Source organism: Camelina sativa, chromosome 15, assembly GCF_030686135.1.
Source record: "Camelina sativa cultivar CO46 ecotype springtype chromosome 15, ASM3068613v1".
Taxonomy (NCBI): Eukaryota; Viridiplantae; Streptophyta; class Magnoliopsida; order Brassicales; family Brassicaceae; genus Camelina; species Camelina sativa.
The window spans coordinates 31,096,462-31,121,525 of NC_141894.1; the positions used below are offsets into that span (position 1 = coordinate 31,096,462).

The window sequence follows — 25,064 nt, forward strand, 5'->3', positions numbered from 1 at the left end:
GCCTCAAATCTTACCCAGCTCGGCCGAGTACCTCTCGTGGCCTGGTCGAGTGGGCCTGCGAGTCTCCTTCTCCAAGTCCACATCTCTCCTTACCCAACTATACTTTCACCAAAAAGCCTGTCCAACAAAAACATAAAAGAAAACACATCAAAACTACTAAGAAATTAAAGCATATTTACAAAGGATACCTTAGGGACTTCCTCCCTAGTGAGCTTGTTTAAAGTCACTAAGCTTGACTTTGGTTTCCTCTTTTAGACTTGATCTAGATACCAAGGAGGTGATGAAATCCTCTCTGGAACCTCTTGGTCACTGTGAAGTTGATCCTTGATCACCTCACCCTTAGCACACAAACCATACTTCTTCTTGATTTTGAGCCTAGGTCTTGCTTTCCTCAAAGACCTCTTGTTCAGCTTAACTTGGAGATCCTCAACCATACTAGACAGCTCTTGAACTGACCTCTTAAGCTTCTCCACAGAATCCTCTTGAAGTGGGAGCTCAGCCTTAGGATCTCCTTCATCCTTGAAAACCTCATGATCAACTCTCTCCTTGATAGTGAAGGGTTGATCATCAATGGTAGGAAGGTTGGTTGGGTTATAGATGTTGAACTTCATGACTGTATCCTCAGCAATGTTCAAGGTCACAAGACCTTCCTTGACATTAATAACTGCTCCAACAGTGGCTAAGAATGGCCTCCCTAATAAGATTGGATCTTCAGGATCCTTGTCCATCTCTATGACCACAAAATCAGTGTGAACCCTTGCCTTCCCTATCTTGAGTGGGATATTCTCCAACCTTCCAACTACCTCTCTATTTGTCCCATCAGCTAGGCACACATGGAGGTTAGTGGATTTGAAATCAGTTCTCCCAAGCTTTTGAGCTATGGAGTATGGCATCACACTTGTTGAAGCTCCCAAATCACAAAGGCATTGATTGTAGTGAAGGTAACTGATGGTGCAAGGCAGATAGAATGGCCCTGGATCCTTAAGCTTAAGTAGGATGATCACTCCTCCAAGGTTCTCAAGATCTTTCTCATCTTGAGCTTGAGCCTTCTTCCTTGACAAATCAAGCAAAAAATTTCTATAGAGAGGATATGGTTCATACTGTTCCAAGGCAGGTCCTCTCTCCTCTTCTTGGTAAGCTATGATGATCTCTTGAATGGCTGACACTTGTTCCTTTTTCTCAACCAAAGCTTCTTCCTTCAAAACCCTTTCTTCCTCTTGTTGCTTAGCCAACATCTCCTTTTTCTCAATGATTTCCCTAAGCTCGTTAACTTTCTGTGCTTTGAAACGTCCAGGGAATGGTAATGGAGGCTTGTAGGCAGGAGGAATGTACTTAGCAGGCTTGACAACTTCGGAGTCTCCAGCTCGATCGACCACTCGAGCATGCACTCGGTCGAGTGGCTGCTCGAGTTCCTGGTCGAGTTCGTATGCGAGCTCCTATTGCTTTGCACAAACGTCACTTGGGGCTTCAGTAACTAATGAATTCCCCCAAACTTGGACTTCACTGTCCTCAGTGACTTCTTCCTCTTGAAATTGAATGGCTTTGGCTGTGAACTCCCTTGGATTTTGGACAGCTTTTCCAGGGAGTTGGTTGGGTTTTGGAGCTGAAGTAGAGGCTATGTTACTCTCCATATACTTCACTCTTGAATTGAGACCCTCAAACTTCATATTCAGATCATTGTACTGTGATGTTAACCTTTGGTTCAACTCAGCAAACTGCTTGGCTTCCTCAATCTTTCCTTGTGTTTGCCCAATCAACAATTGTTGCATCATGGCTCTTAAGTCTTGTTCCTGACCTTGGTTAGTCTGAAACCCTGGTGGGGGACACAACTGAGGCTGGAACACTTGATGTTGTTGTTTGGGGATGTAGTTTTGTTGCTGTTGAGGCTGTTGAGGTGGATAGACTTGGTATTGAGGATTGGCCACATTGGTACTCCTATAAGAGAGATTGTTGTTTTTGAAACCTCCTTGGTTGTAGCCTTTGAATCCTCCTTGGTTTTGCATGTAGCACAACTCAGCAAATTCAGTCTCCCCCTCTTGAGCTGGAACCTCTTCTTCACCAATGAAGTGAATAGACTTTTGTTGGCTAAGAAGTATCTTGTCAAGCTTCTCATTGACCATCTTCAAGTCCTTCTTGTACTTGTCCTCTTGATCAGTTGAGGAACTCCTTATGGTTCTATCATAGTCCTCATTATAGTTGCCATCTGACTGAGCAAGATTCTCAACTAATTCCCAGCCTTCTTCCACATTCTTGTTGAGGAAGTTGCCATTAGAAGCTGTGTCAAGCAACATCCTTATCTTGGGAAGTACTCCTCTATACAATGTACTCAAGAGTGACTCATTACTGAAGCCATGATGAGGACATTGAGTCTGAACTCCTTTGAACCTCTCCCATGCTTCACAAAAGCTTTCATTGTTTCTTTGAGCAAACCCAGAAATCTCATTCCTCAACCTAGAAGTCCTTGCATTGGAGAAGAATTTGGCTAAGAAAGCCTTCTTGCAAGCATCCCATGTGGTTATTGCTCCAGTAGGAAGAGTCTTCTCCCAAAGGTGTGCCTTATCTCCAAGTGAGAATGGGAAGAGCCTCAACTTGAATCCATCTTCACTCACTCCATTGATCTTTGTAAGACCACAAATTCTGTCAAACTCATCAAGGTGATCTAGTGGATCCTCCATTGGCAACCCATGGAACTTGTTAGCTTGAATCATGGAGATCAATCCACTCTTGATCTCAAAGTTGTTGTTTGCTACAGTTGGAGGCACAATTCCAGCCCTTTGGTTGTGGGTATTGGGTGCATCTCCAGCACCAATGTGCCTAGGTCTCTGCACATGGTTAGCTTGTTTCTCCATGATCACTGAATCCTCTTGCTGAACTTGAACTACCCTTCTTCTCTGATTTCCCAAAGCTCCTTTGGCTTCCTATGTATGTTGTCAATAGGCCTTTGAAGATTATTTTTCCCCTTAGACCTTGTGTGCATCAACAAACGCGAGTACAGACTCGAACAGGTTCACAATTGAGCTCAGGCTCGTCTGGGGGGTCAAGTCGACTGGGAAGTGGTGTCCAAATGTACACGGCTTCTGGCTCGATCAAGTGCTCGATCACTGCTCGGTCGAGTGACTGGTCGAGTGGTACCTGAAGTGGAACTTCAACCCAACAACAGAAGATTCAAGTGTATAATCGAACTTAATCTTAGACTAATATGGATCCTAAATGTCATAAAAACACACTCAAATGGGCAACGGCGCCAAATTGAAACAAGTTTTTATTATGGTGGTAAATGGTGATGAATGTATGCAATGGTGAGATATGAATGGAATGATGGATGGGTGTTTCAATTCCCCTTATGCTGTTGCAGTATAAGAGGTATCAATCCTAAATGAGTGTTTGTGAACAATTAAGATATGTATATGAATCTAAGTTAAGACAAATGTGAAGATTGTTTGTCACTAACAATCCTAAGATGGAAATGTAAAATGCAGAAAATAAACTACAAGAACTAAGAACTAGATGCAAATGATACTGAATGATTGTAACAGTAATGAAGCAAGAACAGAAATAGGAACTACTACTAATGAACTAATGCAAGACAGGTAATGAACTGAAAACTAAATGAATGCAACTAAAATGAAACAGGAATGAAACAGGACAATCACAAATCATAAACAAGAATTATGGGGATGAACTCGAGCAAGCACTCGACCGAGTGTAGGTCGAGTGGGTGGTCGAGTTGGTTAAATCCGGAAAACAGAGCAACACAATAAAAACAGAGCAATGCAAATACGAATCAAACAACAAGCAAGCAACATGATTAAGACTAAGATATCAATAAACAAAGAAGGTCCTGAGGAGGGATTCATGGGCTAGACTAATGAATGAGGCTATCACACTTTGGCCAACAAATCTCAAGCAAAGCTTTGAGCTAATCTCTAGACACATTAATCTAAGACAAGCTTCTTCCACTCTCATGGCAAGAATCAATCAAACCTATGCATCTCTAGACTTGTTCTCACAAAGTAAAGAATCTACACAAGCAGGCATTAAGCAATATGTCTCATACCAAGCAAAACGTCTAATCTCTTAGCAAGCAAGATGGTAAGCTCTAGATCTAGCCTTATCTATGCCTCTTAAACATTGGTGTGATGCTAAGAAGCTTAAGATCATATCCTACCCTCTCAGATATAGGATCAGCATTAAGAACATCTACCCTAGAAGAGATCTACAACAATCAAGCTTGACCAAAGCAAACAAACCTCAAACAAAGCCTAGCCTAACCCATCCTCAAGATCCTAAGGAAACTACTCACAACAATACATGATGTACAAAGTCAAAAACCCAGAAAATATTGAAACTTGCATTATCAGAAAGATGAAACAAAGATCTTCAATATTAATGAAAGGATCAAACTCAAATTCTCAATATTAAGAAAGTTATGAAACCAACAATATTGAGGAATTTAGTCTTTTTCAAGTACAAAATCTAAGAAAAATAAAAGTGCAAAAGGAATAATTCCCAAAAGGGTAAAAACTAGGTTTAGAGAGTATCTAAAAAGCTGGACTCCCTTGGTGGCTGCAGGTACAAGGCTTTATATAGGAGGGGAGTTGTAGTGACCCTCGCCAAGAGGTAAATTTCAAAATGAAATCTCAAGGCCAAAAGCTCAAGAAAGGAGGCTAGCGAGGAGAAAAGAAGGTTTGCTGAAGAAAAGTTCGAGAAAATTTGGACGAATCGAAAAGTGACCGAGATGTCCGAGACGTACCGTCCGAGTCGTCCGAGACGTACCAAGGACCGAGAGTTGTCCGACGCGTATCGCAAAGTACCGAGAATTACCGAGAAAGTCCGATGGACCGAGAATTCTCGAGGATGTCCGAGGATTTACCGATAGCAACCGAGACTGGTCGAGGAGGATCGAGAGACGTCGACGAGTGACCGGCGACCGGTCGACCCGACAAAATTCCCGATTTTGTGGAAATTGTTTTTGCAAAAATCCACCAATGGGATTTCATGCAACTTAGGAGTGGAATCCTTGGAGGAATATTCCTAGGATTTTCGATCCCAAAATCCTAAGTGGGAGACAAGATTTTTCCTCTTTATAGAAACCGGCTAATCGCGTTTCATGCAAGTGTGAATGGGAAAAAAATGCAATATTCCATGTGACAAGTGTTGGTTACACTTAACAAGTGTCCAACCTTAAAATTGTGTGGCTAGGAGAGATGGCACACAACACACATGCATTGGGCCAAGTTTCTACTCTCTCCCTCTATATAAAGGTCGCCCCACTTCCTCATTTTCGCTAAAATCGCTTAAGTAAAGAAAGAGAGGAGTGAAAGGGAAAGAGAGGAGAGAAAGAGAGAAAGAGGAGAAAAAGAGAAGAAGTGCTGCCGCAAGGGAGAAGAAGTGAAGAAGAGGAGAAGCAAGACAAGACTATTTCACGACCGCAGTTAAGTGTTGAATCGAGAAGGAACTCGATTTCAACAAGGAAGAGGATTCAAGCGTTGCCGTGAAGAAAATCCGACCACTCATCCCAGAGATTGCCGGTTTTCTGTGAGTTCAGGCACATATTTGCATCGGCTTAGATGGAGTGTTAAAAACATCCATCTAGTGCACGGTTTGCATGAATCATTTAGATGCATTTACTTGAAATTCTTTTATGTTTTTCTTGTTAAGTTGCATGTGAGGTGAGGTTACACCGGTTACTAGATCGAAATGATCTAGCGACAAGGGTGGTAACTAATTAAAATACTTGAAAATATATGAGAAGAAAATCATAAAAACTCAAGTATCAACTTTGGTGAGGTCTTAAGACGCTTTAGTCCGCGAGAAATTCCGGCTAAGCGTAGTAAGACTTGGTATTGCGGTCCTTCCCATCCGTGCCACATGCAGCCGCGACATGTAACCCATGTTCGTGTGTTGTAGGGTTGGTTACGAAGAGCTCGGAGGTTACTGGGCTCGCTACCCTGGCCGAGGCTGTCTACACGACGGTGTAGCTTTGGGTGAAGCCCGATTGCATGCCTTCGTGGCTGTAATACGGTCGTTTAGGAGGGGTTAGGGAGAGGAAGCATACCGGGCCCATGAATTAGAACTTGTTAAAACTCTAGTTTTATTCCAAGTTCAAGTTGTTGCATATTTGTGTTTATGCTTGCATGATGTTAAATGTCATTGCATGTAGTGGTGATTGATTGTAGAATAATATTGCTTAGCTTATCAGCTTCCGCATGTTATCTCTGATTGATTATTGTGTTGTGTGCTTGCTTGAAAATCGTTTAATTGCTTGCATGTTAGATCTTATGCTCGCTTGTTATTTATACTCGCTTGCATGTTGATTGTTAGCATGATATTGTTGATGGGGTATGGGTTTTGGGGTTTAATTCTCTGCAGGAACCCTGAGCTCACTAAGTAATCTTAGATTACTTATGATAATATTTTGTGCTGCAGGTGACCCTAGAGGGAACTAGAGGGCGTGGTGAACGATAGGAACCCGGAGTAGTTTTATTTTGTGTCTATTGTAAAATACAAGTATGTTTTTATTTCAAACCAAACTCGGCACTAAGCCTTGTTCAAAACTCTTGTGTAATAACTCTTTTGGTTAATCAAAATATTCGGGTTTTCTTTATTCGGGCGAGTCGTACTGATATAGACTTTGTCCGAGTCGGCTCAACGCACGGCGTATCTGTAGGGTTGCAAAGCCTGAAGGATGTGCCGTGTGGTCGGGAACCTCACCAATGGACTGGCCGAAGGACTTGATTTGTTCTCGCACCCGGCCGGATCGTTAGTGAATGTTTCCCAAGTAGCGTCTCGGTGCCGCCCGATGGCCTTGGTGGTCATAGTACGGTTCGGGGGCGTTACAACGGTGGTATCAGAGCATGGTTATGATGTTGTATAGGACTCGCCTTTTCAAATGATTTATTGAGTCAAATGGTCGCAGTAGACACTTAGGGTAATCCGGTTCGTTCATCACTTAGGGTTAGATGGGATTAAGTAAACCCTTTTGTTGATCGTGGATGCAGATGTCTCGTCAAGGATCCGAAAGGACAAGGTCGACGCATCATTCGCCGGACACAGGGAGGGGTTCAAGTCAATAGTTTGGTCCGGAGGAATGGGGTTCGCATTTTGGAGATGCGCAAGGAGAGGAATCGTTTCCAGGCATATTCGGACCGAATATGTATATGCCTGAGTGGGATGTACCTGGCGCGACGCCAAGATACACACCAGCGAGTTCGACTCGTTTTAGTACACCGGAGGGAATGTACCCGCCTGGATTTTCACCATTTAGACCGTTCGCTACTTATCCAACTCAGAACATGCCAAGGGGGGACCGAACGCATGGAGAAGGACCGAGTGAGCCGAATGCACCAGAGACCCAGCAGACACTTAAGATGATTCAAGACCTCTTGAGTCACATGATCCAGCAACAGCAACAGAACCAAGCAATTCGAGCAACGGAAGATCCATCCGACTAATTTCTAAAGCTAGTAATGTTGTTGAGGAACTTAGGATTCCGCAAGTTCAAGGGAGATCCGAACATTGTGTTAGCAGATGCATGGATAAAAGAATTGGAGAATAATTTTGAAATGACAAACTGCCCAGAGGAGTATAGGAGAAGAGTTGCAGTCAATTTCTTAGAACAAGATGCTCGTGCATGGTGGGATACTGTGGTACCTCGTTATCGTTTTCAAACTATAACGTGGGAAATGTTTAAGAGGGAGTTTGAGCTGAAATATTTTCCACCAGAGTCACGCGATCGACTAGAGAATCAGTTCCTGCAACTGGAACAAGGTGAGATGACCGTTCGAGCTTACGGAAGAGTCTTTACCAGACTTCGGAGGTATTTGTACCAAGGAAATGATGATGAGTTAGCCATGGCCCGGAGATTCTTTCATGGACTCAGGCCAGACATAAAGGGGAGGTTGCACGCTGTGACATACCGCAGTGTCGCAGAAGTAGAGGAGAGGGCAGTGAGTGTTGAGGAAGCCATTGAGACCGAGAATGAGATTTCGGCCAAGGAGAAAAAGAAGGAACCGGTCCAGCAGACTAAGATTGTGAACACCCGAAAGGTGAATCAAGTGGCAGGACGAAATTAGGGCGCAGGCCGCGGGAAGGTTAGGATGAATGTTAATCAAGGAGGTCGTAATGTGAGTAACATGGATCCGCGAGGATGCTATGTGTGTGGACAAGTAGGGCATTTTGCTCGAGCTTGCCCAACTGTTGAGGAAACGAAGAGTACTAATCTGTCGACCGTCACATGTTTCTACTGTGGCGAGTTAGGACACTATGCGAACACATGTCCATCAAGGCCGGCCAAGCCGAACGCCCAAACTGTGAACCGTGCCCAGACAATGCAGCAAGTGAAGGAACCCCCAGCGAAGAAGCAAGCAACCCCAGCAAATGTTTTTGCTTTAGGAGTAGAGCCACCCAAAACCCCAAAGGCCGCGAAGGGCCCTATAACAGGTTTGATTGGGTTCTAACTCTCTTGTGATTGTTGTGTGATTGTGTGTTTAGTTTATTGCATTGCATTTTTATATTTGCCTTGCATTTAGGAACATTACTTGTTGGTGGTAACCCCACACATGTACTGTTCGATTCGGGAGCGTCCAATAGTTTTGTGACCCCCGACGTGGTTGACAAGTTTGGAGACTTGTGTGAGGAGGAAGAAGTGAACATCAACGTCTACACCGCTGGTAATCAACCGCCTTTGAAGACGAGAAGATGGCTCAGGGAAGTGTCGATAGTCTTGCAAGATACAAACCTCCCGGTGAATCCTCTAGTGATGCCGTTGGAGAGGTTCGATGCTATTTTGGGAATAGATTGGTTGTCAGAGCACCAAGCCCATATAGACTGCAGCAGGAGCAGAGTTATATTTGAAAATGGAGGAAGGACACCTCTAATTTTCAATGGAATTAGCCCGAGTAAGACGGCGTACTTTGCATCAGCAGTGAGGATCGGAAGATCGTTTGATGAGGAAAGTGTGTATCTAGTCACTCTTACCGCCATGGGAGGAGATGACAAAGAAGGTTTGGGAGTTGAGGACATTGCCATAGTTAAGAACTATGAGGATGTATTCAAGCCGTTGGAAGGATTGCCTCCACCAAGAAGCCATCCTTTCACTATAAATCTTGAGCCTGGAGCTGTCCCAATTGCTAAGGCACCGTATCGCATGGCACCGGCCGAGTTGGCTGAACTCAAGACTCAGTTAAAGGACTTGTTGGAGAAAGGTTTTATACGACCAAGTTCATCGCCATGGGGAGCCCCAGTGCTTTTTGTCAAGAAGAAGGACGGAAGCATGCGTTTGTGTATTGATTACAGGGGAATCAATAACATAACCATTAAAGACAAGTATCCTTTGCCAAGGATCGACGAGCTGTTAGATCAACTCAGGGGAGCGAGTTGGTTTTCGAAGATTGATTTAGCCTCTGGCTATCATCAAATCTCAATTGCGGAACAAGATGTGATGAAGACTGCCTTTCAGACAAGATATGGCCAGTACGAGTTCGTAGTAATGCCGTTTGGACTTACCAATGCACCGGCGGCATTCATGCGATTGATGAATGAGGTTTTCCATGATTATCTGGATCAATTCGTGATAATATTCATCGATGAAATCCTTATATACTCGCGGAGTGCGGAGGAGCACGCGGAACATTTGAAGAAAGTGTTGGAGAGACTAAGGGAGATGAAGCTGTTCGCCAAGTTCAGCAAGTGTAAGTTCTGGCAAAGGGAGATTGGATTTTTAGGGCACCGAGTTTCGGAACAAGGAGTGTCCGCTGACCCGGAAAAGATTGCCGCAATCCAGGATTGGCCAAAGCCAACCTCAGTAACAGAGGTCAAGAGTTTCTTAGGCCTTGCGGGCTATTATCGGAAGTTCGTAAAGGGGTTTTCGTCCATTGCGAAACCTCTGACACGACTCACGGGTAAAGGAGTACCATTTGTATGGAGCGAAGAAGTGGATGAAGCTTTTAGGAAGCTGAAGGGAGCACTAACATCAGCACCAGTGTTAGCCCTACCCGAGCCAAATCAGCCATACTCTGTGTATACCGATGCATCAAGGGTTGGCGTGGGATGTGTTTTGATGCAAGGAGAGAGAGTAATTGCCTATGCCTCCCGACAATTAAGGAAGCATGAGGAAAACTACCCCACCCATGATCTAGAGATGGCAGTCGTAGTGTTTGCGTTAAGGATATGGAGATCCTACTTGTATGGAGAAGCGGTTCAGGTATTTACGGATCATCAAAGCCTTAAATATTTGTTCACGCAACCAGATCTTAATTTGCGCCAGAGAAGGTGGATGGAATTCATAGCCGATTATGATTTGAAGATCCAGTACCACCCAGGCAAAGCGAATGTTGTGGCAGATGCTTTAAGCCGAAGAAAAGCACAAGTGGATGCCGAGAAAGAGATGGAGTCTTTAGCCGAAGAACTAAAGAAAGTGAGACTTCTAGCCTTAGAAGGGGAATCTAGTGAGCCGTTGGGTTTACAAGCTGTAACTCAAGCGAGCCTACTACGTCGAATTCGTGATGAGCAGCCCAAGGATGAGAATCTGAAGAAGATTATTGAAGAGTTGAAAGGTTTAGAAGGACCAAATGCTAGTGGTTATCATTTGGCAGATGATGACACCGTACTCCTTAATGGGAGAATCACTGTACCAGACCGGAGTGGAGTAAGAGAGGAAATACTGAGAGCAGCCCACAGCTCAGCGTTAAGTATACACCCTGGAAGTACCAAGATGTATAAAAACATGCGCAGATATTATCATTGGCCTGGATTGAAGAGGGCAGTAGCACGATGGGTAAGCCAATGTGACTCATGTCAAAGAATCAAGGTAGAGCATCAAGTGCCAGTAGGTTTGCTACGCAACTTGCCCATACCGACGTGGAAATGGGACTCTATCTCGATGGATTTTATTACTGGTCTACCAATAAGGAAGGGAAGAATCAATGATGCAGTATGGGTAGTGGTTGATCGTTTAACCAAAGTGGCCCGTTTAGTTCCAGTGAGAAGCATGGATCAAGCGCCAGTCTTGGCAGAAAAGTATATAGACGAGATTTTGAAGCTGCATGGAGTGCCAGCAAATATTGTTTCCGATCGTGACCCCAAGTTCGCAGCAATATTCTGGCAAGATCTACATAGGGCGTTGGGAACAGATGTTCACATGAGCACCTCATTCCACCCAGAGACAGATGGACAGACGGAAAGGACTATCCGAACCATAGAGGACATGATCCGACTATGTGCTTTGGAATGGTCGTCAGACTGGGAGAAGAATTTACCATTAGTCGAGTTTGCGTATAACAATAGTTATCACTCGAGCATTGGGATGTCGCCCTTTGAAGCAATGTATGGAAGGCCGTGTCGAACGCCTTTGTGTTGGACTGAAATTGGGGAAAGAACAAGTTTCAATCACAAGCTGATTGATGAGACGACGGAGAAGATTAAGTTCATACGGGAGAGTATGAAAAAGGCACAAGATCGCCAGAAAAAGTACGCAGATCGCAAAAGGCGGGAAGTGGAGTTTAAAGTCGGAGATATGGTGTACCTGAAGGTCGCCCCGCAAAAAGGAAAGGATCGATTTGGTAAAGTGGGAAAGCTCGCGGTAAGGTTCATTGGACCATATCCGATTGAGCAGAGAGTTGGAGAAGTAGCCTACCGAATGGCTATGCCAGAGATGATGCGGCTACATAAAGTCTTCCATGTTTCGCAGCTACGGAAGCATGTTCCAGATCCTAACATGATTTTGCCCGAACCTATTGAGGAGTTGGAGCCAAACCTAACTTACCCCGAAGGACCGTTTGGTATAGGGCAGAGGAGGACCCGAAAGTTGAAGAATCGGAGCATTCCTCAAATCCAAGTATTTTGGGGAAAGCAGAACCGTAAAGTCACCACATGGGAAGATGAGGATAGGATGCGTGCCAAGTATCCTCAGTTGTTCGCTGAGGAAGATGAGGCAGGACTGCCGGAACCCTATGGAATTCGGGACGAATTCTATTAAGGGGGGGGAGAATGTAGTGACCCTCGCTAAGAGGTAAATTTCAAAATGAAAACTCAAGGCCAAAAGCTCAAGAAAGGACGCTAGCGAGGAGAAAAGAAGATTTGCTGAAGAAAAGTCCGAGAAAATTTGGACGAATCGAAAAGTGACCGAGATGTCCGAGACGTACCGTCCGAATCGTCCGAGACGTACCAAGGACCGAGAGTTGTCCCACTCGTATCGCAAAGTACCGAGAATTACCGAGAAAGTCCGATGGACCGAGAATTCTCGAGGATGTCCGAGGATTTACCGATAGCAACCGAGACTGGTCGAGGAGGATCGAGAGACGTCGACGAGTGACCGGCGACCGGTCGACCTGACAAAATTCCCGATTTTGTGGAAATTGTTTTTGCAAAAATCCACCAATGGGATTTCATGCAACTTAGGAGTGGAATCCTTGGAGGAATATTCCTAGGATTTTCGATCCCAAAATCCTAAGTGGGAGACAAGATTTTTCCTCTTTATAGAAACCGGCCAATCGCGTTTCATGCAAGTGTGAATGGGAAAAAAATGCAATATTCCATGTGACAAGTGTTGGTTACACTTAACAAGTGTCCAACCTTAAAATTGTGTGGCTAGGAGAGATGGCACACAACACACATGCATTGGGCCAAGTTTCTACTCTCTCCCTCTATATAAAGGTCGCCCCACTTCCTCATTTTCGCTAAAATCGCTTAAGTAAAGAAAGAGAGGAGTGAAAGGGAAAGAGAGGAGAGAAAGAGAGAAAGAGGAGAAAAAGAGAAGAAGTGCTGCCGCAAGGGAGAAGAAGTGAAGAAGAGGAGAAGCAAGACAAGACTATCGCACGACCGCAGTTAAGTGTTGAATCGAGAAGGAACTCGATTTCAACAAGGAAGAGGATTCAAGCGTTGCCGTGAAGAAAATCCGACCACTCATCCCAGAGATTGCCGGTTTTCTGTGAGTTCAGACACATATTTGCATCGGCTTAGATGGAGTGTTAAAAACATCCATCTAGTGCACGGTTTGCATGAATCATTTAGATGCATTTACTTGAAATTCTTTTATGTTTTTCTTGTTAAGTTGCATGTGAGGTGAGGTTACACCGGTTACTAGATCGAAATGATCTAGCGACAAGGGTGGTAACTAATTAAAATACTTGAAAATATATGAGAAGAAAATCATAAAAACTCAAGTATCAACTTTGGTGAGGTCTTAAGACGCTTTAGTCCGCGAGAAATTCCGGCTAAGCGTAGTAAGACTTGGTATTGCGGTCCTTCCCATCCGTGCCACATGCAGCCGCGACATGTAACCCATGTTCGTGTGTTGTAGGGTTCGTTACGAAGAGCTCGGAGGTTACTGGGCTCGCTACCCTGGCCGAGGCTGTCTACACGACGGTGTAGCTTTGGGTGAAGCCCGATTGCATGCCTTCGTGGCTGTAATACGGTCGTTTAGGAGGGGTTAGGGAGAGGAAGCATACCGGGCCCATGAATTAGAACTTGTTAAAACTCTAGTTTTATTCCAAGTTCAAGTTGTTGCATATTTGTGTTTATGCTTGCATGATGTTAAATGTCATTGCATGTAGTGGTGATTGATTGTAGAATAATATTGCTGAGCTTATCAGCTTCCGCATGTTATCTCTGATTGATTATTGTGTTGTGTGCTTGCTTGAAAATCGTTTAATTGCTTGCATGTTAGATCTTATGCTCGCTTGTTATTTATACTCGCTTGCATGTTGATTGTTAGCATGATATTGTTGATGGGGTATGGGTTTTGGGGTTTAATTCTCTGCAGGAACCCTGAGCTCACTAAGTAATCTTAGATTACTTATGATAATATTTTGTGCTGCAGGTGACCCTAGAGGGAACTAGAGGGCGTGGTGAACGATAGGAACCCGGAGTAGTTTTATTTTGTGTCTATTGTAAAATACAAGTATGTTTTTATTTCAAACCAAACTCGGCACTAAGCCTTGTTCAAAACTCTTGTGTAATAACTCTTTTGGTTAATCAAAATATTCGGGTTTTCTTTATTCGGGCGAGTCGTACTGATATAGACTTTGTCCGAGTCGGCTCAACGCACGGCGTATCTGTAGGGTTGCAAAGCCTGAAGGATGTGCCGTGTGGTCGGGAACCTCACCAATGGACTGGCCGAAGAACTTGATTTGTTCTCGCACCCGGCCGGATCGTTAGTGAATGTTTCCCAAGTAGCGTCTCGGTGCCGTCCGATGGCCTTGGTGGTCATAGTACGGTTCGGGGGTGTTACAACGGTGGTATCAGAGCATGGTTATGATGCTGTATAGGACTCGCCTTTTCAAATGATTTATTGAGTCAAATGGTCGCAGTAGACACTTGGGGTAATCCGGTTCGTTCATCACTTAGGGTTAGATGGGATTAAGTAAACCCTTTTGTTGATCGTGGATGCAGATGTCTCGTCAAGGATCCGAAAGGACAAGGTCGACGCATCATTCGCCGGACACAGGGAGGGGTTCAAGTCAACAGTTTGGTCCGGAGGAATGGGGTTCGCATTTTGGAGATGCGCAAGGAGAGGAATCGTTTCCAGGCATATTCGGACCGAATATGTATATGCCTGAGTGGGATGTACCTGGCGCGACGCCAAGATACACACCAGCGAGTTCGACTCGTTTTAGTACACCGGAGGGAATGTACCCGCCTGGATTTTCACCATTTAGACCGTTCGCTACTTATCCAACTCAGAACATGCCAAGGGGGGACCGAACGCATGGAGAAGGACCGAGTGAGCCGAATGCACCAGAGACCCAGCAGACACTTAAGATGATTCAAGACCTCTTGAGTCACATGATCCAGCAACAGCAACAGAACCAAGCAATTCGAGCAACGGAAGATCCATCCGACTAATTTCTAAAGCTAGTAATGTTGTTGAGGAACTTAGGATTCCGCAAGTTCAAGGGAGATCCGAACATTGTGTTAGCAGATGCATGGATAAAAGAATTGGAGAATAATTTTGAAATGACAAACTGCCCAGAGGAGTATAGGAGAAGAGTTGCAGTCAATTTCTTAGAACAAGATGCTCGTGCATGGTGGGATACTGTGGTACCTCGTTATCGTTTTCAAACTATAACGTGGGAAATGTTTAAGAGGGAGTTTGAGCTGAAATATTTTCCACCAGAGTCACGCGATCGACTAGAGAATCAGTTCCTGCAACTGGAACAAGGTGAGATGACCGTTCGAGCTTACGGAAGAGTCTTTACCAGACTTCGGAGGTATTTGTACCAAGGAAATGATGATGAGTTAGCCATGGCCCGGAGATTCTTTCATGGACTCAGGCCAGACATAAAGGGGAGGTTGCACGCTGTGACATACCGCAGTGTCGCAGAAGTAGAGGAGAGGGCAGTGAGTGTTGAGGAAGCCATTGAGACCGAGAATGAGATTTCGGCCAAGGAGAAAAAGAAGGAACCGGTCCAGCAGACTAAGATTGTGAACACCCGAAAGGTGAATCAAGTGGCAGGACGAAATTAGGGCGCAGGCCGCGGGAAGGTTAGGATGAATGTTAATCAAGGAGGTCGTAATGTGAGTAACATGGATCCGCGAGGATGCTATGTGTGTGGACAAGTAGGGCATTTTGCTTGAGCTTGCCCAACTGTTGAGGAAACGAAGAGTACTAATCTGTCGACCGTCACATGTTTCTACTGTGGCGAGTTAGGACACTATGCGAACACATGTCCATCAAGGCCGGCCAAGCCGAACGCCCAAACTGTGAACCGTGCCCAGACAATGCAGCAAGTGAAGGAACCCCCAGCGAAGAAGCAAGCAACCCCAGCAAATGTTTTTGCTTTAGGAGTAGAGCCACCCAAAACCCCAAAGGCCGCGAAGGGCCCTATAACAGGTTTGATTGGGTTCTAACTCTCTTGTGATTGTTGTGTGATTGTGTGTTTAGTTTATTGCATTGCATTTTTATATTTGCCTTGCATTTAGGAACATTACTTGTTGGTGGTAACCCCACACATGTACTGTTCGATTCGGGAGCGTCCAATAGTTTTGTGACCCCCGACGTGGTTGACAAGTTTGGAGACTTGTGTGAGGAGGAAGAAGTGAACATCAACGTCTACACCGCTGGTAATCAACCGCCTTTGAAGACGAGAAGATGGCTCAGGGAAGTGTCGATAGTCTTGCAAGATACAAACCTCCCGGTGAATCCTCTAGTGATGCCGTTGGAGAGGTTCGATGCTATTTTGGGAATGGATTGGTTGTCAGAGCACCAAGCCCATATAGACTGCAGCAGGAGCAGAGTTATATTTGAAAATGGAGGAAGGACACCTCTAATTTTCAATGGAATTAGCCCGAGTAAGACGGCGTACTTTGCATCAGCAGTGAGGATCGGAAGATCGTTTGATGAGGAAAGTGTGTATCTAGTCACTCTTACCGCCATGGGAGGAGATGACAAAGAAGGTTTGGGAGTTGAGGACATTGCCATAGTTAAGAACTATGAGGACGTATTCAAGCCGTTGGAAGGATTGCCTCCACCAAGAAGCCATCCTTTCACTATAAATCTTGAGCCTGGAGCTGTCCCAATTGCTAAGGCACCGTATCGCATGGCACCGGCCGAGTTGGCTGAACTCAAGACTCAGTTAAAGGACTTGTTGGAGAAAGGTTTTATACGACCAAGTTCATCGCCATGGGGAGCCCCAGTGCTTTTTGTCAAGAAGAAGGACGGAAGCATGCGTTTGTGTATTGATTACAGGGGAATCAATAACATAACCATTAAAGACAAGTATCCTTTGCCAAGGATCGACGAGCTGTTAGATCAACTCAGGGGAGCGAGTTGGTTTTCGAAGATTGATTTAGCCTCTGGCTATCATCAAATCTCAATTGCGGAACAAGATGTGATGAAGACTGCCTTTCAGACAAGATATGGCCAGTACGAGTTCGTAGTAATGCCGTTTGGACTTACCAATGCACCGGCGGCATTCATGCGATTGATGAATGAGGTTTTCCATGATTATCTGGATCAATTCGTGATAATATTCATCGATGAAATCCTTATATACTCGCGGAGTGCGGAGGAGCACGCGGAACATTTGAAGAAAGTGTTGGAGAGACTAAGGGAGATGAAGCTGTTCGCCAAGTTCAGCAAGTGTAAGTTCTGGCAAAGGGAGATTGGATTTTTAGGGCACCGAGTTTCGGAACAAGGAGTGTCCGCTGACCCGGAAAAGATTGCCGCAATCCAGGATTGGCCAAAGCCAACCTCAGTAACAGAGGTCAAGAGTTTCTTAGGCCTTGCGGGCTATTATCGGAAGTTCGTAAAGGGGTTTTCGTCCATTGCGAAACCTCTGACACGACTCACGGGTAAAGGAGTACCATTTGTATGGAGCGAAGAAGTGGATGAAGCTTTTAGGAAGCTGAAGGGAGCACTAACATCAGCACCAGTGTTAGCCCTACCCGAGCCAAATCAGCCATACTCTGTGTATACCGATGCATCAAGGGTTGGCGTGGGATGTGTTTTGATGCAAGGAGAGAGAGTAATTGCCTATGCCTCCCGACAATTAAGGAAGCATGAGGAAAACTACCCCACCCATGATCTAGAGATGGCAGTCGTAGTGTTTGCGTTAAGGATATGGAGATCCTACTTGTATGGAGAAGCGGTTCAGGTATTTACGGATCATCAAAGCCTTAAATATTTGTTCACGCAACCAGATCTTAATTTGCGCCAGAGAAGGTGGATGGAATTCATAGCCGATTATGATTTGAAGATCCAGTACCACCCAGGCAAAGCGAATGTTGTGGCAGATGCTTTAAGCCGAAGAAAAGCACAAGTGGATGCCGAGAAAGAGATGGAGTCTTTAGCCGAAGAACTAAAGAAAGTGAGACTTCTAGCCTTAGAAGGGGAATCTAGTGAGCCGTTGGGTTTACAAGCTGTAACTCAAGCGAGCCTACTACGTCGAATTCGTGATGAGCAGCCCAAGGATGAGAATCTGAAGAAGATTATTGAAGAGTTGAAAGGTTTAGAAGGACCAAATGCTAGTGGTTATCATTTGGCAGATGATGACACCGTACTCCTTAATGGGAGAATCACTGTACCAGACCGGAGTGGAGTAAGAGAGGAAATACTGAGAGCAGCCCACAGCTCAGCGTTAAGTATACACCCTGGAAGTACCAAGATGTATAAAAACATGCGCAGATATTATCATTGGCCTGGATTGAAGAGGGCAGTAGCACGATGGGTAAGCCAATGTGACTCATGTCAAAGAATCAAGGTAGAGCATCAAGTGCCAGTAGGTTTGCTACGCAACTTGCCCATACCGACGTGGAAATGGGACTCTATCTCGATGGATTTTATTACTGGTCTACCAATAAGGAAGGGAAGAATCAATGATGCAGTATGGGTAGTGGTTGATCGTTTAACCAAAGTGGCCCGTTTAGTTCCAGTGAGAAGCATGGATCAAGCGCCAGTCTTGGCAGAAAAGTATATAGACGAGATTTTGAAGCTGCATGGAGTGCCAGCAAATATTGTTTCCGATCGTGACCCCAAGTTCGCAGCAATATTCTGGCAAGATCTACATAGGGCGTTGGGAACAGATGTTCACATGAGCACCTCATTCCACCCAGAGACAGATGGACAGACGGAAAGGACTATCCGAACCATAGAGGACATGATCCGACTATGTGCTTTGGAATGGTCGTCAGACTGGGAGAAGAATTTACCATTAGTCGAGTTTGCGTATAACAATAGTTATCACTCGAGCATTGGGATGTCGCCCTTTGAAGCAATGTATGGAAGGCCGTGTCGAACGCCTTTGTGTTGGACTGAAATTGGGGAAAGAACAAGTTTCAATCACAAGCTGATTGATGAGACGACGGAGAAGATTAAGTTCATACGGGAGAGTATGAAAAAGGCACAAGATCGCCAGAAAAAGTACGCAGATCGCAAAAGGCGGGAAGTGGAGTTTAAAGTCGGAGATATGGTGTACCTGAAGGTCGCCCCGCAAAAAGGAAAGGATCGATTTGGTAAAGTGGGAAAGCTCGCGGTAAGGTTCATTGGACCATATCCGATTGAGCAGAGAGTTGGAGAAGTAGCCTACCGAATGGCTATGCCAGAGATGATGCGGCTACATAAAGTCTTCCATGTTTCGCAGCTACGGAAGCATGTTCCAGATCCTAACATGATTTTTCCCGAACCTATTGAGGAGTTGGAGCCAAACCTAACTTACCCCGAAGGACCGTTTGGTATAGGGCAGAGGAGGACCCGAAAGTTGAAGAATCGGAGCATTCCTCAAATCCAAGTATTTTGGGGAAAGCAGAACCGTAAAGTCACCACATAGGAAGATGGGGATAGGATGCGTGCCAAGTATCCTCAGTTGTTCGCTGAGGAAGATGAGGCAGGACTGCCGGAACCCTATGGAATTCGGGACGAATTCTATTAAGGGGGGGGAGAATGTAGTGACCCTCGCCAAGAGGTAAATTTCAAAATGAAAACTCAAGGCCAAAAGCTCAAGAAAGGACGCTAGCGAGGAGAAAAGAAGGTTTGCTGAAGAAAAGTCCGAGAAAATTTGGACGAATCGAAAAGTGACCGAGATGTCCAAGACGTACCGTCCGAATCGTCCGAGACGTACCAAGGACCGAGAGTTGTCCCACTCGTATCGCAAAGTACCGAGAATTACCGAGAAAGTCCGATGGACCGAGAATTCTCGAGGATGTCCGAGGATTTACCGATAGCAACCGAGACTGGTCGAGGAGGATCGAGAGACGTCGACGAGTGACCGGCGACCGGTCGACCTGACAAAATTCCCGATTTTGTGGAAATTGTTTTTGCAAAAATCCACCAATGGGATTTCATGCAACTTAGGAGTGGAATCCTTGGAGGAATATTCCTAGGATTTTCGATCCCAAAATCCTAAGTGGGAGACAAGATTTTTCCTCTTTATAGAAACCGGCCAATCGCGTTTCATGCAAGTGTGAATGGGAAAAAAATGCAATATTCCATGTGACAAGTGTTGGTTACACTTAACAAGTGTCCAACCTTAAAATTGTGTGGCTAGGAGAGATGGCACACAACACACATGCATTGGGCCAAGTTTCTACTCTCTCCCTCTATATAAAGGTCGCCCCACTTCCTCATTTTCGCTAAAATCGCTTAAGTAAAGAAAGAGAGGAGTGAAAGGGAAAGAGAGGAGAGAAAGAGAGAAAGAGGAGAAAAAGAGAAGAAGTGCTGCCGCAAGGGAGAAGAAGTGAAGAAGAGGAGAAGCAAGACAAGACTATCGCACGACCGCAGTTAAGTGTTGAATCGAGAAGGAACTCGATTTCAACAAGGAAGAGGATTCAAGCGTTGCCGTGAAGAAAATCCGACCACTCATCCCAGAGATTGCCGGTTTTCTGTGAGTTCAGGCACATATTTGCATCGGCTTAGATGGAGTGTTAAAAACATCCATCTAGTGCACGGTTTGCATGAATCATTTAGATGCATTTACTTGAAATTCTTTTATGTTTTTCTTGTTAAGTTGCATGTGAGGTGAGGTTACACCGGTTACTAGATCGAAATGATCTAGCGACAAGGGTGGTAACTAATTAAAATACTTGAAAATATATGAGAAGAAAATCATAAAAACTCAAGTATCAACTTTGGTGAGGTCTTAAGACGCTTTAGTCCGCGAGAAATTCCGGCTAAGCGTAGTAAGACTTGGTATTGCGGTCCTTCCCATCCGTGCCACATGCAGCCGCGACATGTAACCCATGTTCGTGTGTTGTAGGGTTGGTTACGAAGAGCTCGGAGGTTACTGGGCTCGCTACCCTGGCCGAGGCTGTCTACACGACGGTGTAGCTTTGGGTGAAGCCCGATTGCATGCCTTCGTGGCTGTAATACGGTTGTTCAGGAGGGGTTAGGGAGAGGAAGCATACCGGGCCCATGAATTAGAACTTGTTAAAACTCTAGTTTTATTCCAAGTTCAAGTTGTTGCATATTTGTGTTTATGCTTGCATGATGTTAAATGTCATTGCATGTAGTGGTGATTGATTGTAGAATAATATTGCTTAGCTTATCAGCTTCCGCATGTTATCTCTGATTGATTATTGTGTTGTGTGCTTGCTTGACAATCGTTTAATTGCTTGCATGTTAGATCTTATGCTCGCTTGTTATTTATACTCGCTTGCATGTTGATGTTAGCATGATATTGTTGATGGGGTATGGGTTTTGGGGTTTAATTCTCTGCAGGAACCCTGAGCTCACTAAGTAATCTTAGATTACTTATGATAATATTTTGTGCTGCAGGTGACCCTAGAGGGAACTAGAGGGCGTGGTGAACGATAGGAACCCGGAGTAGTTTTATTTTGTGTCTATTGTAAAATACAAGTATGTTTTTATTTCAAACCAAACTCGGCACTAAGCCTTGTTCAAAACTCTTGTGTAATAACTCTTTTGGTTAATCAAAATATTCGGGTTTTCTTTATTCGGGCGAGTCGTACTGATATAGACTTTGTCCGAGTCGGCTCAATGCACGGCGTATCTGTAGGGTTGCAAAGCCTGAAGGATGTGCCGTGTGGTCGGGAACCTCACCGATGGACTGGCCGAAGGACTTGATTTGTTCTCGCACCCGGCCGGATCGTTAGTGAATGTTTCCCAAGTAGCGTCTCGGTGCCGTCCGATGGCCTTGGTGGTCATAGTACGGTTCGGGGGCGTTACAGGAGTGGAAGCCCTAAAAATACAAAAAGTCAAAGTAGTCAACGGCTCGGTCAACTCGACCAGTGCTCGGTCGAGTGGCTGGTCGAGCTGGCTTCTCTCGTGCAATCTCCACTCGGTCGAGTCCTCCTCAGCACACGGTCGAGTGTCTGGTCGAGTGTGCGGTCGAGTTGGACTCTGGACCTTGGTTCTTCAGCCTTAACTCCCTTGTTTCCTCCTCATGATTGCTTCACATCTCTTCTCCATTGCTTCCATGCTCCTTAAGCTCCAAAATCACCTGTTTATGCATGAAAAGATGCAAATGCAATGCAACAAAACTCTAATGCATGATTGATCCTAAAGCTATGCAATAATGGTTAAAATGGATAGCAAAAGATGCAGAAGGTGTGAATAAACTAAGGGAAAACATGGTAAAATATATGAACATCATAGTTATCAAAAACACAAATATAAAGTTACAATATATTTTACGTTTTCATTTTAGTAGATTCAAAAAACAAGAAAATAGTTGAGCACTTGATTTACTTAGAAGATATCAAAATGTTAACAGTGTGGGATCATGCTCAAAAAATGATGTTGGCAAAAAACAGACGTAAATCAAGTGCTCAACTATTTTCATGCTCGATAAATGATGTTGGAAAATAGTCAGAAATATGCCTTTACTTCTCCTTCAATTCTTCTTCATCTTTCTTTTCTTTATGTCTATGCGACTGAAATCCCATGATTTTTGGGTCGCCAGATGAAATAGGGATGCCATCTATGCCTTTGTTTCAAAGAACCGACTGTCGCTGGTTTTAAACCATGACAAAAATCTATGGAGAAGACGATCATATAAAATATTTTGTTACCTAAAAAATCTGAATTTTAATTGGGAATTTTCCAAAATTATAGTTACACCCTCTAATATGTTAATAATTACAATATGATGTGTTAATAAAAGAGTCGCTGGTTTGAGTCGTGCGACCAACAAAAGAACAGGACCATTATCATCAAAAGAACAATAAGTTATATAGGCTTTGACCAGATACTCAATATCTAGTACTCATTGGTCATTTGAGACTCAAGTGTATGTTCTTATAATATGGTATGCCAAAAATTACAAAAACTGATTAGAAAAACATAAACAAATTTCAATTTTAAATTCGAAACTGAAATAGGAACTTAAAGAGGTTTTGAACATTCAATTAACTGCAGACTGAATCATGTAAGAATGGTATTTGTATATTAGTATTTCAACCATAGAGTACTAGGGATAAAATTTGATTAGAGTCATTTCCCACAAGTGCATTAGGTTGACAATGAAAATATAGTCCACATAACCATTAACCTCACTCACATTTAATTTGTTTCTCTTTTTGCCATGATTTTAATCTATATATCTATGTTTTTTTTTTCTTAATTGAGTTTTCAAATTTTGTTGAGAATTTGTTAGAAATGCCCTTTATGAGATACCCCTTTCAAAAGTGCTTTTTTTTTTTAACATTTTCATTTTTGTTATCTTTTATACAATTACAATATGTTACATTAATTTTTAGAATTTTTTTTTAGGTTTGAGTTATCTATTTTACATTTGGGGTATATTTTCTAGGGGATAGGGTTAGTATTTGGGTTTAAACCTTTAATGGTTTAGAATTTAGTCATTTTATATATTAAAAATGGTATTTTTGAAAATGGACACCATGAAATGGTAGTTTTGAAAAGTGACATAGAAATAGGGGTATTTTTGAAAATCCCCCAATTTTGTTTCTATTCTCTTTAATAAACATTGTTTTACATCTATTTTAAAGAAGTATTTTCTCTAGTTTACGAAAAAATATTTTTTGTAATTATTAGTCATCGACCTAAAATATATTCATTTTTTACAAACTTATCAATACGGTTTCAACCTTTTTATTTATGTTAAAAAAATGTTACACATTTTATATACACAGCTCTAGTGAATCTCAGATTCTTTTTTAAAATTTTTTTTGATAATGAAATGTTGTAATAGAAATTAGAAACATACTAGTGGCATTTCTTTGTCAATTAGATAAGAAATTTATTAGTGTGACTTAGAGTTTTTATACATTAAAAATAAAATATATTTATATGTCAAACTACTAAAAAATAGTTTAATATATTTAAAACTCTATATATTTCAGTTAGTATATAACCTCATATTAAAAAAATTGGCCTAAAAGTTTGCATGATTTAAAATAAAATTACAATGTTCTCCATTTAAACAAGATATCTTTACTTGTATTAAATTTGTCATTACAATTTAAAAAACAATAATTGAAAAGAGAAATTTAAACGCTCATAGTGTATTTATTTACCGAGAAAAGAAACTCTTTCTCATTAATTATTTTAGTTTTGTAATATGTTATGATAGTTACGTTGGGTTTTCAATTACATATAAATAGTGTATGTAGCTTTGTGTCTATAATATCAAATACAAAACACACTTCATTACATTCTTTTCATATAAGAAATAATAGTCGGTAAATTTCACGTATAAGCACATATGGCTAAATTTACCTCTCAGATTGCTATGTTATTCATTGTTGTAGCCTTGGTTTGCGCCTTTGTTCCTGTATTTTCGGTCGATGAATCTAAAGCAAAATCGTTATGGGATACTTGTCTTGTTAAAATCTCTCCTCACTGTGCCTTGGATATAATCGCCGTTGTTTTTGGAAATGCAACCATCAATGATTCTTGCTGCCACGATCTTGTTCAAGAAGGAAAAGTGTGTCACGATAATCTTATTGAGTATATTGCTGACAGACCAGCCTTAATTGCCCGTGAAACACTATATTTGAAGAAGAGGGACGACTTGTGGAGTCATTGCGTTGCAATCTCGAAAACTGCTTAAATTATTTTGATTAAAAACTTGATAGTTTTGGTGTAACATTTAATTTATCGGAAATATCCACTTCAGTACTTTTACAAAAAAATAAAGGAAAAGTAAAGCTCTTTGAAGATAAATAACATAATTTGTATTTCTAACAAATATGAGCTAGTTATCCTCAATTCAAGTAGATAAAAGCTTTAAACACAAATACGTGCTAGTTATCAAAAACACAAATATAAAGTTACAATATATTTTACGTTTTCATTTTAGTAGATTCAAAAAACAAGAAAATAGTTGAGCACTTGATTTACTTAGAAGATATCAAAATGGTAACAGTGTGGGATCATGCTCGAAAAATGATGTTGGCAAAAAACAGACGGAAATCAAGTGCTCAACTATTTTCATGCTCGAGAAATGATGTTGGAAAATGGTAACAGTCACGATCAGAAATATGCCTTTACTTCTCCTTCAATTCTTCTTCATCTTTCTTTTCTTTATGTCTATGCGACTGAAATCCCATGATTTTTGGGTCGCCAGATGAAATAGCGATGCCATCTATGCCTTTGTTTCAAAGAAGCGACTGTCGCTGGTTCTAAACCATGACAAAAATTGAAACAA

General features: G+C 42.9%; 1 protein-coding gene, 2 long non-coding RNA genes and 1 other non-coding gene across 4 annotated transcripts; all 4 read left to right on the plus strand.

The window, feature by feature from the left end:
* Positions 1-2,346: 2,346 nt before the first annotated feature.
* On the plus strand, positions 2,347-2,453 carry LOC147927380 (small nucleolar RNA R71). Its single transcript, XR_015583089.1, has one exon. It is a non-coding gene; the product is annotated as a small nucleolar RNA R71 (small nucleolar RNA).
* Positions 2,454-12,689: 10,236 nt separating this feature from the next.
* Positions 12,690-13,997, plus strand: LOC147927381 (uncharacterized). The gene is made up of 2 exons (XR_015581584.1): positions 12,690-12,928; positions 13,820-13,997. It is a non-coding gene; the product is annotated as an uncharacterized LOC147927381 (long non-coding RNA).
* Positions 13,998-20,079: 6,082 nt separating this feature from the next.
* LOC147927382 (uncharacterized) lies at positions 20,080-21,386 on the plus strand. Its single transcript, XR_015581442.1, has 2 exons — positions 20,080-20,318; positions 21,209-21,386. It is a non-coding gene; the product is annotated as an uncharacterized LOC147927382 (long non-coding RNA).
* A 2,679-nt stretch (positions 21,387-24,065) lies between these two features.
* On the plus strand, positions 24,066-24,605 carry LOC104773099 (uncharacterized). The gene has a single exon (XM_010497648.2). The coding sequence runs from the start codon at positions 24,120-24,122 to the stop codon at positions 24,465-24,467; it is 348 nt and encodes a 115-aa protein (XP_010495950.2). The 5' UTR covers positions 24,066-24,119; the 3' UTR covers positions 24,468-24,605.
* Positions 24,606-25,064: the final 459 nt, after the last annotated feature.